Genomic DNA, 15,700 nt, shown 5'->3' with positions numbered 1-15,700 from the left:
TAGACCAAGTAGAGGTTAGTAAAGTTACTTGTTTTAGAGTAAGTAATTCAAAGGAGAAAATATACTACAACAAATTTATTTATTTATTTTTTGAGACGGAGTTTCACTCTATCACCCAGGCTGGAGTGCAGTGGAGCCATCTTGGCTCACTGCAACCTCCACCTCCTGGGTTCAAGCAATTCTCCTGCCTCAGCCTTCCGAGTAGCTGGGACTGCAGGTGCATGCCACCACACCCGGCTAATTTTTTTTTAGTAGAGACAGGGTTAGCCATGTTGGCCAGGCTGGTCTCAAACTCCTGACCCCAGATGATCCACCTGCCTCAGCCTCCCAAAGTGCTGGGATTACAGGCATGAACCACCGCGCCCGGCCAACAACAAATTTATGTAAATCATGTAAAAATTTATCAGGGAATATATTGATTTATATATCACATTAAAATTGAACAAAACTAAGAAATTACTAGCATAATCAAAATACCAAAAAGTTAGAGTGATAAAGCACACTAATATATTGAGAATAGGAAGGAAATCTAAATATTTTGTACAGAAATTTTCTTTTGAGACGGAATTTTGCTCTTGTTGCCCAGGCTGGAGTGCAACAGCATGATCTCAGCTCACCGTAAACTCCACCTCCCAGGTTCAAGCGATTCTCCTGCCTCAGCCTTCCCAAGTAGCTGGGATTATAGGCATGTGCCACCAAGCCCAGCTAATTTTGTATTTTTAGTAGAGATGGGGTTTTTCCATGTGGGTCAGGCTGTTCTCGAACTCCCGACCTCAGGTGATCTGCCCATCTCGGCCTCCCAAAGTGCTGGGATTACAGGCATGAGCCACCACGCCCAGCCTTGTACAGAAATTTTCATGTAAATTTTAGTCATATATAAGCAGAACAATTCATTTCTTATGTGAATTAACAAAAGTTGTATTAATTATACAGACAGGAGCCTACAGATCCTAAAATTGCTCTCATTACTAAAAACTTTGTCTTTATAAACTACAGATTTTCTCTGACTACAAAGGTTTTGTGGGAATATAATCAGGGTGTTATCAAGAAAATTTTGGTTGGGCATGGTGGCTCATGCTTGTACTCCCAGCACTTTAGGAGGCTGAGGCAGGTGGATCACCTGACGTCAGGAGTTTGAGACCAGCCTGGCCAACAGAGCAAAACCCCGTCTCTACTAAAGATACAAAAATTATCCGGGCATGGTGGCGGGCACCTGTAATCCCAGCTACTCTGGAGGCTGAGACAGGAGAATCACTTGAACCTGGGAGGTGCAGGTTGCAGTGAGCTGAGAACATGCCATTGCACTCCAGCCTGGGCAACAAGAGTGAAACTCTGTCTCAAAAATAAAAGAAAAGAGAAAATTTCACTCTCCACAGAAGTGACAGGAAGATATGTATCAGCGAGTGTGAGTGGTCATAACATGGTTAATTTGAATAAGCCATTTTATGACTTCTAGATGACATCCCACACACCTGTACTGATTCAGAATCACTGGACATCTTTCCAGCAAGAAGGGAATAAAATACTAGTAACAGTGAAAATAAAATGTACCTATAAAACATGTTGTCATTAAGTAACATTTAGGGATTAAGATGTTTTACATCCTTGACTATCTTGCTATTTGTAATTTATAATCTTTATTCATGTAACTTAAGTACTTTTCCATTCACTAAATGGGACAGGAAGTTTTAACTCTTGCATTCAACACGTTAATGAAATAGTCCTGCAGCTCGCATTTGTAAATCATGTTCCCAAAAGGATAAAAATGCATATCCAAAAAATGTTATAAGGACACTAAACGTCTACTCAAAAAAGTCTTCTTGTTCTTCACTTTATGTGAGTAAAGCTCTTTTTCTTTTTGAGACAGTCTCGCTCTGTCACCCAGGCTGGAGTGCAGTGATGCAATAATTTCTCATCATCCACTCTCCATCACTTCTAAATTTTCTAAGATATGACAATTTCTTCTAAGATTTTGACACTTATCTGGGAATAGTAATTGCTTATTAAATCAATATTTGCCATGGTGGTTGCAATGTTGACATTCCTGCAGGTGTGGAACAAAACCATCTGTTTCCTGAGAAATTATCTTGCATTCCATGATCCAACCTCCTTGCTAGGAAGTGATTATCATTTCACCTGTAAGTGCAGTGATAGTGTCTGCATGAAGACTGGGGATTATCTCTGAAAAACAGCTGAGGACTGAGCTACTTACAAAGTTATTAATGTGGAGTCAGAGTTATCCATTGACAATGACATAAATAGCTAGTAAAGTTTCTGTGATGGCCAAAAACACATTAAGTCTCAATGGATAGTAAGTAGAGGACAGTAAGCTCTAAGTTCTCAGATAATTAAGTGAAACTCACGGCTATCCTGAAAACTTGGCTAACATGAAATTCTTATTTCAATGAAGTGCGTGTCCTTTCCATTTATGAGAACTCTGAGGAAGAACAAACTTGGAGAGAAAGAAATAGTATGGCAGAAGTTGGAAGATATGGAATAATAGAAGGGAGGCCATAGCATACGTATAGAAAAAAATAAACTTTTCCTCTATTGTCTGTCACACAACACAACAATCAATATGGAATAATTCTGTGACCAGATGTGCAGGGTGTTTTCCACACACACCAAGCAATCTTCTAGTGGACACGAGCTGGGGGTCCTCCAGTTCAACTCAGTCATTATCTACCTGCAGATAGCATCACATCCCCCAGTTTGAGTACTCAGTCACCAAGACTGATGCTCCAAAAGCCCCAGAGCCTCTGCTTTTGACTGATGAGCTATAAACCATGAATCCCATGGACCCCCCCGAACCGGATTTGACTAATTTGATAGAATGGCACATAAAACTCAGGGAAAATAATTTACTGGTTAATTATAAATAGTACAAAGGATGCAGATAAAGAGATGCATAGGGTAAAGTATGAGGAAAGCGCTTGGAGCTTCCATGCCCTCCTGCAAAGACTGAAGATGTCTTAAGCAACAAGGCCTTTATTATAACACAAATCAGGGCAATAGGTGGCAGGCTGTCTGAGATTCATGACTGGCAGGCTGGAAAATTCCATCTTAAGAATTCTGTGAGATCCAAAAGATCCCTGAAAAAGGTAGTCCATCTTTTCAAGTTATCAGAAGAGTCCTCTGTGCCAAAAATGAGTCAGGTTCATGGCCTAACTCATTGGAGAGAAAGAAATGAGAATAGAATGAGTGCTGAGGATACTAAAAAATCCCTCTGTTGAATGAAACAAAATCAAAGTTACTTCTGGATCATGATGAGTTAGGCAAATGATGTACTGTGGGCAATTGCCAAGTGGTAAAGGTGAAATGCTTTTTAGAAGAGAACTGTAAGTCACAGAAGTCTAGCAAGAGACCTGGGCAGGTTGAAAAATACTATACAGTTCCCACATACCTGGAATGTATGCAGCTATTTGATGTATGACATTCAATTTAGGCAGATGGCATCCTCATAAGGGGTCTCCTCCAGTGTTATACTGAAGAAAAAAGAATATTGCCTCCACATCTGTGGTATTTTCCTCATGTAAATATTCTGGTAACCAATGAGAGAGGGCTGAAGGCTTTCTCACATTCATTGCACTCAAAAGGCACTTGTTCAGTGGGAGCACTCTTTTATGTAAAGAAGCTAGCGTTCTAGCTAAAGAATATTCCCCATTTGTCACACTCATTAACATCTTGATCCAGTATGAACTCTCTGGCCTTGAAGGAGCAAAATGCCTGGGCAAGAGAATTCCCAAAATTTGCTTCACTTATAAGGCCTCATTCCAGTATGAACTCTCTGATGGCGACGGAACGAAGAACTGTGGCGAAATGATTTTCCACAATCAATGCATTCATATGGCCTTTCTCCAGTGTGAACTCTCAAGTGTTTAATAAGGCTGGAGTTTTCAGCAAAGGATTTCTTACATTCACTGCACTCATAAGGCCTTTCTCCAGTGTGAACTCTCAGATGTATAATAAGGCTAGATCTTCGGCTAAAGGATTTCCCACACTGCCCACACTCATGCCTTTCTCCAGTATGAACTCGCTGATGGTGAATGAGGTTGGACCTTAAGCTAAAGGATTTCCCACATTCGCTACATTCATAAGGCCTTTCTCTAGTGTGAACTCTCTGATGCTGCAAGAGTGAAGAGCTTCGGCGAAATGATTTTCCACAGTCACCACATTCATAAGGCCTTTCTCCTGTATGAACTCTCAAGTGTTTAATAAGACTGGAGTTTTCAGCAAAGGATCTCCCACATTCACTGCACTCATAAGGCCTCTCTCCAGTGTGAATCCTCCTGTGTTTAATGAGACTAGATGTATAAGCAAAGGATTTCCCACATTCATTGCATTCATAACGCTTTGCTCCAGAGTGAACTTTCCTGTGGTTAATGAGACTGGACTTTTCATCAAAGGCTTTCCCATATTCAATACACTCATAAGCCCCTTCTCTAGTATGAAGTGTCTGATGCTGCAAGAGTGAAGAGCTTTGGTGAAATGATTTTCCACACTCACTGCACTCATAGGTCTTTTGCCCAGTATGGAACCTCTCATGAATATGGAGTGTAGGCTTTTGGTGAAATAATTTCCCATATTTGCTGCACTCATAAGGCCTTTCTCCAGTGCGAACATTCCTGTGTTTGTGATCTCTTCTGGGTTCAGTGAGGAAGGACTTGTTCTTAAATAATTTCCTATATTCCCCATACTCATAAGGCCTTTCTCCACTATGACCTCCCTGCTCTTTGTATATATATATACACGCGCTCTGCTTAGAAGGTGCTGCCTCATCTTCCCCTTCATGCCAACAACCTAAAAGCAAAGAAATGCTGGTGAGGTACATGTTGACTTTGTTGAGTATGCAGCCTACCCACAAGAGTATCTGACAAACCAAAAAACTAGTCTGTGGAATTATTTGCAAAAATAGGGAGTTGGGTTCAGGTTGAGATTGGGGCTGCTTAGCATTATCACAGATATAGAAGGCCTCATTTTTCAAGGGCATGACTAAATGAGGCAACAGACAGAATAAAGGCAGCATCTCTAACTTCTTCATTTGCAAACAACTTGCCTGTGGAACCTTATTTGCTGATGACATGTGAGTACTGTATAAAGAATATGTCCAGGCCCCCCCAACATGACTAGAGCACAACATCCTTTGGTCAGGGACTAAGAATAGGTATATACGTGGCCGAGAACCATGGCTCATGCCTCTAATCCCAGCACTTTGGGAGGCCAAGGCGGGTGGATCACAAGGTCAGGGGTTTGAGACCAGCCTGGTCAACATGGCGAAACCCCGTCTCTACTAAAAAAAGTTAGCCAGGTAGAGTGGCATGTGCCTGTAATCCCAGCTACTCGGGAGGCTGAGGCAGGAGAATTGCTTGAACCTGGGAGGTGGAGGTTGCAGTGAGCCTAGACTGTGCCATTGCACTCCAGCGTGGGCAACAGAGCAAAACTGTCTCAAAAAAAAAAAAAAAAAAGGGTATATACTTCACAGGGGCCGGGTGCGGTGGCTCACTCCTGTAATCCCAGCACTTTGGGAAGTCGAGGGGCATGGATCACCTGAGGTCAGGAGTTCGAGATCAGCCTTGCCAACATGGTAAAACCCTATCTTTACTAAAAATACCCAAAAAATTAGCCAGGCGTGGTGGTGGGCCCCTGTAATCCTAGCTACTTGGGAGGCTGAGGCAGGAGAATCGCTTGAACCTGGGAGGTGGAGGTTGCAGTGGGCCGAGATCGCACTATTGCACTCCAGCCTGGGAAACAAGAGTGAAACTCCATCTCAAAAAACAAAAAACAAAACAAAACAAAAAAGAATGGGTATATACTTCTAATACAAAATACATGAGCCAATATTGAAGACCACTGCAGACAGAGCAGTGAGAAAAATAGGTGAGACGTGGAGTCCAGATATATGAAAATTAGTCCTGGGCTGGATATAACAGCAGAAGCAACAAGGTATAGGACTAATAAACTGGCACTCTCAAGAATGGGGAAGGAAAGACATCAAGTGGGGCTACTTCTATTGGCAAGAAAATATTAGTCAAATAGAAGAGGTCTATGGCATAATTTGAATAAAGCCCTGATGTCATGACCTCACTCACATGCTATTCTTCAGAACCAAGCTGCCCCAAGTCCTTGCTAAGGCTGGACTCATTTACATCTTAGGGACAACCATAGGCTCTTCATTTCACCACCAAGATGAGCAACTACATGGAAACTCGATAATGTAAGTACTAAGGGAAAAATAGGACAGATGAACAGCCAATGCTGGCTCAGAACAACTCTACATTTGATATTCCACAGGAAAGGAAACTAAATACTGCAAAAAGAATTCCTTCCTATATATTTTTAGAGCTGAGGACCTGCTATGTTGGCCAGGCTGGCCTCAAACTCCTGGGCTCCAAGTAGCCTCTGAAGAGCTGGGATGACAGGTGTTATTGTGCCTGATGAAATACTACAAAAAGAATTTTGAAGTAGGGTATTGCAAGAATAGGCTGTGGTTCATGTACGTAATGACCACATCAGTGCCGGTAATTCGTGGCATGAACAAATGTGAGCTAAAGGAGGGAAAAGGAACTTGAGACAAACAGAAGCCTTGAATCTGCACAGTCACCCAGACAGGCAGAGGACAACCAAGGTGGGATGCATTCGGGTGACTTTAAGACTCCTGACCCTGACACCTTCCCTGGAAGCCTACAACAAAACAGGTTGGGCCTGCTCAAGGAAAGGAGAGGGCAGTACATACACCTCAGTCCAACCAACAACAGAAGCTCTCCAGAGAACTGGAGAATGAAGCTGTGTCCGTGGTCCTGATGTGAGAAAGAGATAAGGCATAAAGGTGAGGGGCAGAGACTAACTCAGGTCACAGGTGAATATGAATACCTTACCCAGGGACGATATAAGTGTCAAGGTCTCCAGCATCACATCACGGTACAGGCATCTCTGAGCCTCATTAAGAAGACTCCATTCCTCCATGGAAAAGTTTACAGCCACATCTTCAAAGGTCACACTGCTCTGTTATGATGGGGATAGATGAAACCACAAATGGCCCCTATGCTGAAGAACCACAATCCACTTCCCCAACATATCTACCCTTGCTCATCCTCCTCCTCCCAGGATCCCCAACTCAGAGGAGAAATTTTGCCCACTAGTGCCACTGTGTTCTCATGGGACCATTAATCAGGACACATAGCCATCAGCAACAAGAGGCAGATAAGCAAACTATCTATGCTGTGGTCCTGAAATAAAGGGGTCCATCCTCTCCTTTCTAGCAATTCCCCTGGTATAGCAAAGGTCACATGAATCCCAATGCAGTGCCTGAGGCCTTTCAAACATAATCCTTATGTACGTACACATCCTTCACATCTTTGGACACCACAGACACATGCCAATTGCCACCACCACCTAACTGCCCACACCATAGGCCTCTCTCTGGTCTTGCCAGAAGTTAAAGTGTTTTAATCCCCCTTTCTTCCACTGGTAAGAGTAGGAGTTTCACCCTAGAGTTATGATGATGGCCAAACACACAACATCTGACACTGAACACAAGTCATGAAGAAAGTTCATTAATCAAATATGCTCAGAGCTTGAGAGAAGAGGACACCACTCACCACAGAGAGCCACATGGGGGTTGCACTATGCCTAAGAGACAGTGGCTGGGCACGGTGGCGCACGCCTATAATCCCAGTACTTTGGGAGGCTGAGGCGGGTGGATCACCTGAGGTCAGGAGTTCGAGACCAGCCTGACCAACAAGGTGAAACCCCGTCACTACTAAAATACAAAAATTAGCCAGGTGTGGTGGCATGTACCTGCAGTCCCAGCTACTCAGGAGGCTGAGACAGGAGAATCACTTGAACCTGGGGGATGGAGGCTGCAGTGAGCCCAGATGGCACCACTGCACTCCAGCCTGGGCAACGGAGCGAGACTCTGTCTCAAAAACAAAAAAAAAGAGAGAGAGAGAGCAATCAGGGATTGTGGTATGTAAGCTTTGCTCAATCAAGAGGGTGTGATAGTCCCTGATTCTCTTAAAAGAATGCAACTGGCTTGTTTTTATTTTTAACTTTTGAGACAGGGTCTTGTTCTGTCACTCCTGCTGGAGCATAGCCACAGTCACAGCTCACTGCAGCCTGAACTTCCTAGGTTCCAGCAATCCTCCCACCTCAGCCTCCTGAATAGCTGGGACCACAGGTGTGCGATACCACACCCAGCTGCAACTGGCTTGTTTGAATAACTCTGTGGGTAGAAATGAAATTGAAACCTGTGCCAGGTGCAGTGGCTCATGCCTGTAATCCCAGCACTTTGGGAGGCCAAGGCGGGCTGATCACGAAGTCAGGAGATCAAGACCATCCTGGCTAACATGGTGAAACCCTGTCTTTACTAAAAATATAAAAATTAGCTGGGCGTGGTGGCGGGCACCTGTAGTCACAGCTACTCGGGAGGCTGAGGCAGGAGAATTGTGTGAACCCGGGAGGCGGAGCTTGCAGTGAGCTGAGATCTGCCACTGCACTCCAGCCTGGGCGACAGAGCAAGACTCGTCTCAAAAAAAAAAAAAAAAAAAAAAGAAACTGAAACCTGCTACAAATAAATAATAACCAGGAATTCTGCCTAGTCCTCTTGATTAAAAGGGTAGTTAGGCTAGGACACATTATCCAAAAGAGCAGAGTGGGGAGGGGGATTTGCACTCAGACCATTTGAGGTAGTACTGGTATCACCAGACATAAATGTAGCACATGATACTGACCTTAACTTTAGGGCTTACACCATAATGTGGCTGACATCATCCACAGTAGTCTTGGTAAATTAAAAAGGAATCCAAAATTACCACAGAATTCCGATGTTTCTCAATAGCAGTGGTAGCCCCAAATCATTCTATGAAGCCCTCCATGCATAAATCCACAGACAAAAAGAACCACTAGCATTTTTCAGATATTTATGGTGCTATTCCACTTCTGTGCTGCATTTGCTATCCTCAGAAACTATGACTTTTTATTTATTTATTATTATTATTATTATTTGAGATGGAGTTTCACTCTTGTTGCCCAGGCTGGAGTGCAATGGCATAATCTCGGCTCTCCGCAACCTCCGCCCCCCAGGTTCAAGTGATTCTCCTGCCTCAGCTGCCTGAGTAGCTGGGATTAGAGGCATGTGTCACCATGCCTGGCTAATTTTACATTTTTTAGTAGAGATGGGGTTCCTCCATGTTGGTCAGGCTGTTCTCCAACTCCCGACCTCAAGTGATCCGCCCGCCTCGGCCTCCGAAAGTGCTGGGATTACAGGTGTGAGCCACCGCGCATGGGTGACTTTTTTTTTGAGACAGAGTTTCACTCTTGTCGCCCAGGCTAGAGTGTAATGACAGAATATCGGTTCACTGCAACCTCTGCCTCCCAGGTTCAAGCGATTCTCCTGTCTCAGCCCCCAAATATTTGGGATTACAGGTGCCTGCCACCACGTCAGCTCCTTTTTTTGTATTTTTAGTAGAGATGGGCTTTCACCATATTGGCAACGCTGATCTCAAACCCCCGACCTCACGTGATCTGCCCACCTTGGCCTCCTAAAGTGCTGGGATTACAGGCGTGAGCCACTATGCCCGGCAACTATGACTTTCTTCTGTCCACCTAACCCCATTCAAAGCCCAGAACCATTGGTCATCAATCTCATGCATAGTGATTCTCACAAGGTGACCATATTTGCCTCCATATCCACCAGGCTGAATCAAACACCCCAGGCCACACCAAAGTCATCTCAAAATCTTGGTAAGGCCACAAAGTGGCCAATAAACACAAGCTCCAGCCTGAGTGTCATCTTCCCTCATCTACTCCTATGTGTCAGCATGCATCTCAAGTCTATTCATTCCTTGGAAGCATTATGTCACTTGCCAAACTAGGCTGTCAGATGTATCCTCCCTTTCCAGCCTGGCCAAGATGGTGAAACCCCGTCTCTACTAAAAATACAAAAATTAGCTGGGCATAGTGGCAGGCACCTATAATCCCAGCTACTCAGGAGGCTGAGGCAGAAGAGTCACTTGAACCCGGGAGGCGGAGGTTGCAGTGAGACGAGATCGCACCACTGCACTCTAGTCTGGACAACAGAGCAAAACTCTGTGTCAAAAAAAAAAAAAAAAAAAAAAAAGAAGAAATAGATATATCCTCCCTTCATGGCCATTTACCTCCCTCACCTGTGTTTCTGAAACCCAATACCATCACCAGGTAAACAAGCAGGAAACTGAACCTCCACTTCCTGTCCAAGTGTCATCAACATAATCTGAAGGTTGTGCCTTCCAAATGTGAGCCATGACTCAATCATCTCCGTCCACACAGTAGTTACCATATATTAGATATCCCCAATATGAACCCTTCCCCAGATATTTGCATCTATGTGTCCAGCTGCCCATTTAACAGCTCCACCAAGTAGTATCTAATACATTTTAGAATCTTAATATGGCTGATATTGTGAAATATATATTTGGTTATCTCCTTTTCTGGCATGCAACTCCTAAAATTCATGAAATTCTCAAATTTATAAGTGACTTTGAATGGTAATGAGCTGAATGATGGTTGGTAACCCCTAGATAACTTCAGGATGGAGACTGGTCAGGGAAAAGACTATGTCGGGATTCCAGGTCTGGAAAATTCAGCCCCATACCCCAATCTCCAGAAAGGAGAGAGGGGGCCAAAGGTTAAGCTAATCAGCATTGGCCAATGATTTAATTAATCATGCCTATGTAATGAAGCCTCCATAAAATCCCATAAAGACAGGGTCTGGGGAGCTTCCAAATAGCCAAACACATGGAAGTTCCTGGACGGTGGTGTGCCTGAAGATCATAAAAGCTCTGGGTCGCTTCCCCTTATGCATCTCTCCATCTGTAACCTTTGTAATAAATATTCTTTAAAATAAACTGGCAAATTAAAGCATCTCCTGAGGTTTTGTGACTGGCTCTAGCAATTTAATGGAAGCCGAGGAAGGGGTCATGGGAACCTGATTTTTAGCAAGTCAGTCAAAGGACAGGCAAAAAAAAAAAACATCCTGGGGCTTGTGATTGGCATCGAAAGGGGTTGGTGGACAGTCCCATGGGACTGAGACTTCACCCTGTGGGATGTGATGTCCACTGGAGAACTACTTGGAGTATGAGGAAAACCATCCACACATATCTAGTCACAGAAGTACTCTGTGTTGATTGTTGTGGGGGAGAGCAGAGCAAAAGCAATTTGTGTTTTTTTCCACGTAGAATGGCCAAAACAAACCTCCTGATAGCCTCAGTGAATATTACACCTGCTATCAACTTGCTCATCTCAGTTGATGCAGCTCCCATTGCTATAGCTGCTAAGATAAAAAAACCCAGGGTGTTTCCTGAATCCTCTCAAACTCTCACTGTTCACATTTAAAAATTGTGTTGCCGGGCTGGGCATGGTGACTGAAGCCTGTAATCCCAGCACTTTGGGAGGCCAAGGCAGGTGGATCACGAGGTCAGGAGTTCGAGGCCAGCCTGGATAAAATGGCGAAACCCCATCTTTACTAAAAATACAAAAATTAGCTGGGTGTGGAGGCATGCACCTGTAATCCCAGCTACTCAGGAGGCTGAGGCAGGAGAATCGCTTGAACCTGGGAGGTGGAGGTTGCAGTGAGCCAAGATTCCACTATTGCACTCCAGCCTGGGCGACAGGTCCAGACTCCGTCTCGGGAAAAAAAAAATTGACTTGCCCCTCTAAAAAACACAAATCCAGATCTAGCCACATTGCCTAAGACACAACTCTAGTCCATTAATCCTCACCTCGACTAGGGCAGTAGCTTCCAGTTTGATCTTCCTCCTCCCTCAACCCCACAGTCTATTGCCCACTCTGTAACCAGACAGTGCCTATTAAGAAATTGGTAACATCACCTCACCCCTCTAGTTTCACTTTTAAGTAAGTATTTGCACACCCCAGTATCAGTTCCTGGGTGAACCCTCCACATGTGTTACATCAGTTGACAGACATAGCAACAACTCCCCATAACCTATGTCACTGATGTAGGTTTGAGGTTTGAGGTTTTTCCAAGATCCCCAGATTGAAGGACTGGAGAAATGGCACTTAAGTGTCCTAGGAGGTGCGGTCGTGCCTGCTTGTCATCCCAGCACTTTGGGAAGCCGAAGCAGGAGGACTGCTTGAGCCCAAGGGTTCGAGACTAGCCTGGGCAACATGGCGAAACCCCACCTCTCTTTTTTTTTTTTTTTGAGACGGAGTCTCTCTCTGTCGCCCAGGCTGGAGTGCGGTGGCACAATCTCGGCTCACTGCAACCTCTGCCTCCCGGGTTCAAGAGATTCTCCTGCCTCAGCCTCCCAAGTAGTTGGGACTACAGGTGTGTGCCACCAGGCCTGGCTAATTTTTTGTATTTTTAGTGGGGGGGAGGGTTCACCGTGTTAGCCAGGATGGTCTCGATCTCCTGACCTCGTGATCCGCCCGCCTCGGCCTCCCAAAGTGCTGGGATTACAGGCGTGAGCCACCGCGCCCGGCCGCGAAACCCCACCTCTACTAAAAATACAAAAAGCCGGTTACTCGGGAGACTGAGATGAGAGGCTCTCCTGAGCCCAGGGAGGTCGAGGCTATGCTGCGCCGTGATCGCGTCACCGCAATACAGCCTGGGTGTCGAGTGAGAACCCGTCGCCGGAAAAAAAAAAAAAAAAAAGACGCCAAGATCTAGATATGTGGGTTAGGATGAGGACCAGTGAGGGACTAGAGCATCCCCTATTTCCTTCTGTGGGTTCCCTAAGTGCTTCTGTAGCCATGAGGTGTGCCAAAAGGCAGGGCTTTCACAAATGTGTCCGTGCTCGGATTTGATAGGCTTCTCTGTAAGCTTTTTTTGGCCCTGCAGCCAGATGACCTCAGACTGAGTCTCTAATCTTGTGGCCCAGTGCTCAATGTCACCTCTCAATGCCTCAATGTCCTCATCACTGCCTTCAACTCTGTTCTTCCTTTGAACATATTTTGGGAATCGTAACTCTAACACAGATTTCCTCCTTTGTTCAAAACTGTCCATGGATTCTAGCGTCTTCACAAAGTTCAACCCTCAGCCTGGTACTGAAGAGACAACTCCGCCTCGGCCAGGCGCGGTGGCTCACGCCTGTATTCCCAGCACTTTGGGAGGCCGAAGCGGGCGGATCACCTGAGGTCAGGAGTTCGAGACCAGCCTAGCCAACATGGTGAAACCCCGTGGTGGCACACGCCTGTAATCCCAGCTGCTCGGGAGGCTGAGGCAGGAGAATCGCTTGAACCTGGGAGACGGAGGTTGCAGTGAGCCGAGATCGCGCTACTGCACTCCAGCCTCAGCGACAGAGTGAGACTCCGTCTCAAAAAAAAAAAAAAAAAAAAAGAAATAACTCCGGCTCACACTTCTTTCCCAGTAGACACACGATGTCCCCGTGTTCCGCATCCTCCTGCCTCAGTCGCGCCTGCAGGCCTTTGCCCTCCGCCAGTCTCGCTCTGCCGACCGCATCAACGGGGTGTCGGAAACAGGGATCCCACCCGCCGGCGCCTCTCTGTCCCGGACAGAGGCCTGGGCTGCAGGGACGCGAGGAGGCGCCCCTCACGATCAGGGGCCTCAGGGTCCGGGTGGGTAGGGTGAGTGAGGCCCGGAGGTCGCAGCGCTCACCTGAGCATGGGCCCTCAGAGCGGCCGCTGCCGCCATGACTCTGGGCAAGAGCGGGGGACGCAGGCTCGGCGGTGTTCCTGTCGTTGTCCTGTCCCGGGTCGCGACCAGCGGCGTCGCCTAGCCTCAGATCCGCCTGTGTGCAATGGCCACAACCACTCCTCCCGAGCTCGTCCAGACCCACCGTCGCCGGATAGACCTGACAGGCCAAAATGGCTGCCACGGCTAGGACGCCGGAAGTCCCGGCTTGACTTTACGTGCCCCGGCAATGGCGCGGCTTCTCTGAAGCTTCATTGGCTCGGCCGCGCTTTCCATTCCGCAGGGCGGATTCTGGGTAATGTAGTTCCCAGACATGGGCAGCGCTTAAGGTGGCTTTCTTTAGACTTTCGGAAGAAAGGGCCAAGCTCCACTGCGCAGGGCGCTAGGAAACGGCGACTCCAGGTCCAGATGCCGAGGAGGGCCTCCCATCTTAGAAGAGGCCATACGCACATTTCTGCGGGTACTGTGTGCAACTGATTGCCTGCGTTTGGAGACTTATTTCAGTCAGAATTTGTGACGCTCGGCTTCTTCGTTTTCTTTTTTCTTTTTTTTAAGACATTGTTCTCTCTGTTACTCAGGCTGGAGTGCAGTGGTGTGATCCTGGCTCACTGCAGCCTATGCCTCCCGGGTTCAAGTGATTCTCGTGCCTCAACCACCCGAGTAGCTGGGATTACAGGCGTGTGCCACCACACCCGGCTAATTTTTGTATTTTTAGTAGAGACAGAGTTTCCTTATTTTGTCCAGGCTGGTCTCGAACTTCTGGCCTCAAGTGATCCTCCTGCTACGGTCTACCGAAGTGCTAGGATTACAGGTGTGAACCACCGTTCTCAGCCCATTAGCAACACTTTTATTTATGTTATATCTTTAGCCTACAGATTCCTCTAGAAATCTGATATCAACATCAAAAAGCGAATGAGACAAATGCTATTATTTTTATTTATTTATTTTTTTTGAGACGGAGTCTCGCTGTGTCACTCAGGCTGGAGTGCTAGAGTGCAGTGGCGCGATCTCAGCTCACTGCAGGCTCCGTCTCCCGGGTTCACGCCATTCTCCTGCCTCAGCCTCTCCGAGTAGCTGGGATTACAGGAGCCCGCCACCACGCCCGGCTAATTTTTTATATTTTTAGTAGAGATGGGGTTTCACCATGGTCTCGATCTCCTGACCTTGTGATCCGCCCGCCTCGGCCTCCCAAAGTGCTGGGATTACAAGCGTGAGCCACCGCGCCCAGCCGACAAATGCTATTATGTTACAGGACAATGGCTGCGGTGTTCAAACATGGAGTATGTATGCATGAGAGAAGAGAGAGAGACCCTCTCACATTGTTTTATATTGTTTTATATTCAGTAAAAACAACAAGGAAGCAAAACCAAAGACAGGCAGCCCGGAGCCAGGCCCGAAACCAGGCCTGGGCCCGCCTGGCCTAAACCCGGTAGTTAAAAATCAACTTAGGATTTAGAAGCCGATGTTATTCATAGATTCCTTACATTGTATAGAAGAACATTGTGAAACTCCCTGCCCTGTTCTGTTCCTCCCTGACCACCGGTGCATGCAGCCCCTGTCACATACCCCTTGCTTGCTCAAATCAATCATGACCCTTTCATGTGAAATCTTTAATGTTGTGAGCCCTCAAAAGGGACAGAAATTGTGCACTCGGGGAGCTCAGATTTTGAGACAGTAGCTGGCCAATGCTCCCAGCTGAATAAAGCCCTTCCTTCTACAACTCGGTGTCTGAGAGGTTTTGTCTGCAGCTTGTCCTGCTACATGCACAGGGTGCTTTTACACTGAGATATTTCAAGTGCCTTAAATCCATTTCACCACTTTGCTGGCAAGTGCTTATCACTGTCAGTGGCATTGGAATTAGAGCAACTCCATCTTGAAAATGGGCTGGATAAAATAAGGCTGAGAACTACTCGTCTGCATTCCCAGGTTAGGCATTCTTAGTCACAGGATGAGATAGGAGGTTGGCACAAGATGCAGGTCACAAAGACCCTGCTGATGAAACAGGATGCAGGAAAGGAGCTGGCTAAAACCCACCAAATCCAAGATGGTGAC

The 15,700-nt window shown here is 46.2% G+C and overlaps 1 protein-coding gene across 4 annotated transcripts in view; it reads right to left on the bottom strand.

Moving 5' to 3' along the window:
• Positions 1–372: 372 nt before the first annotated feature.
• Positions 373–15,700, bottom strand: part of ZNF586 (zinc finger protein 586) — a 34,236-nt gene continuing 18,908 nt past the window's right edge. Inside the window, exons 1-3 of one of the 4 annotated variants that reach the window (XM_032171433.2) lie at positions 13,613–13,817; positions 6,876–7,002; positions 373–4,800 (exon numbers count right to left, since the gene is read on the bottom strand). In XM_032171433.2, coding sequence (XP_032027324.1) covers positions 3,755–4,800; positions 6,876–7,002; positions 13,613–13,648 — 1,209 coding nt within the window. In that variant the 5' untranslated portion in view covers positions 13,649–13,817 and the 3' untranslated portion in view covers positions 373–3,754. Of the gene's footprint in view, positions 4,801–6,875; positions 7,003–13,612; positions 13,818–15,700 lie in introns of those variants that run through there. The other 3 variants (XM_032171435.2, XM_058426087.1, XM_032171436.2) reach the window with 3 other exon arrangements.

The sequence above is a fragment of the Hylobates moloch genome, unplaced genomic scaffold (genome assembly GCF_009828535.3).
Source record: "Hylobates moloch isolate HMO894 unplaced genomic scaffold, HMol_V3 SCAFFOLD_12, whole genome shotgun sequence".
Taxonomy (NCBI): Eukaryota; Metazoa; Chordata; class Mammalia; order Primates; family Hylobatidae; genus Hylobates; species Hylobates moloch.
Note: the sequence above shows the minus strand (reverse complement) of the source record. Positions and strands in the feature narration are given on the sequence as shown.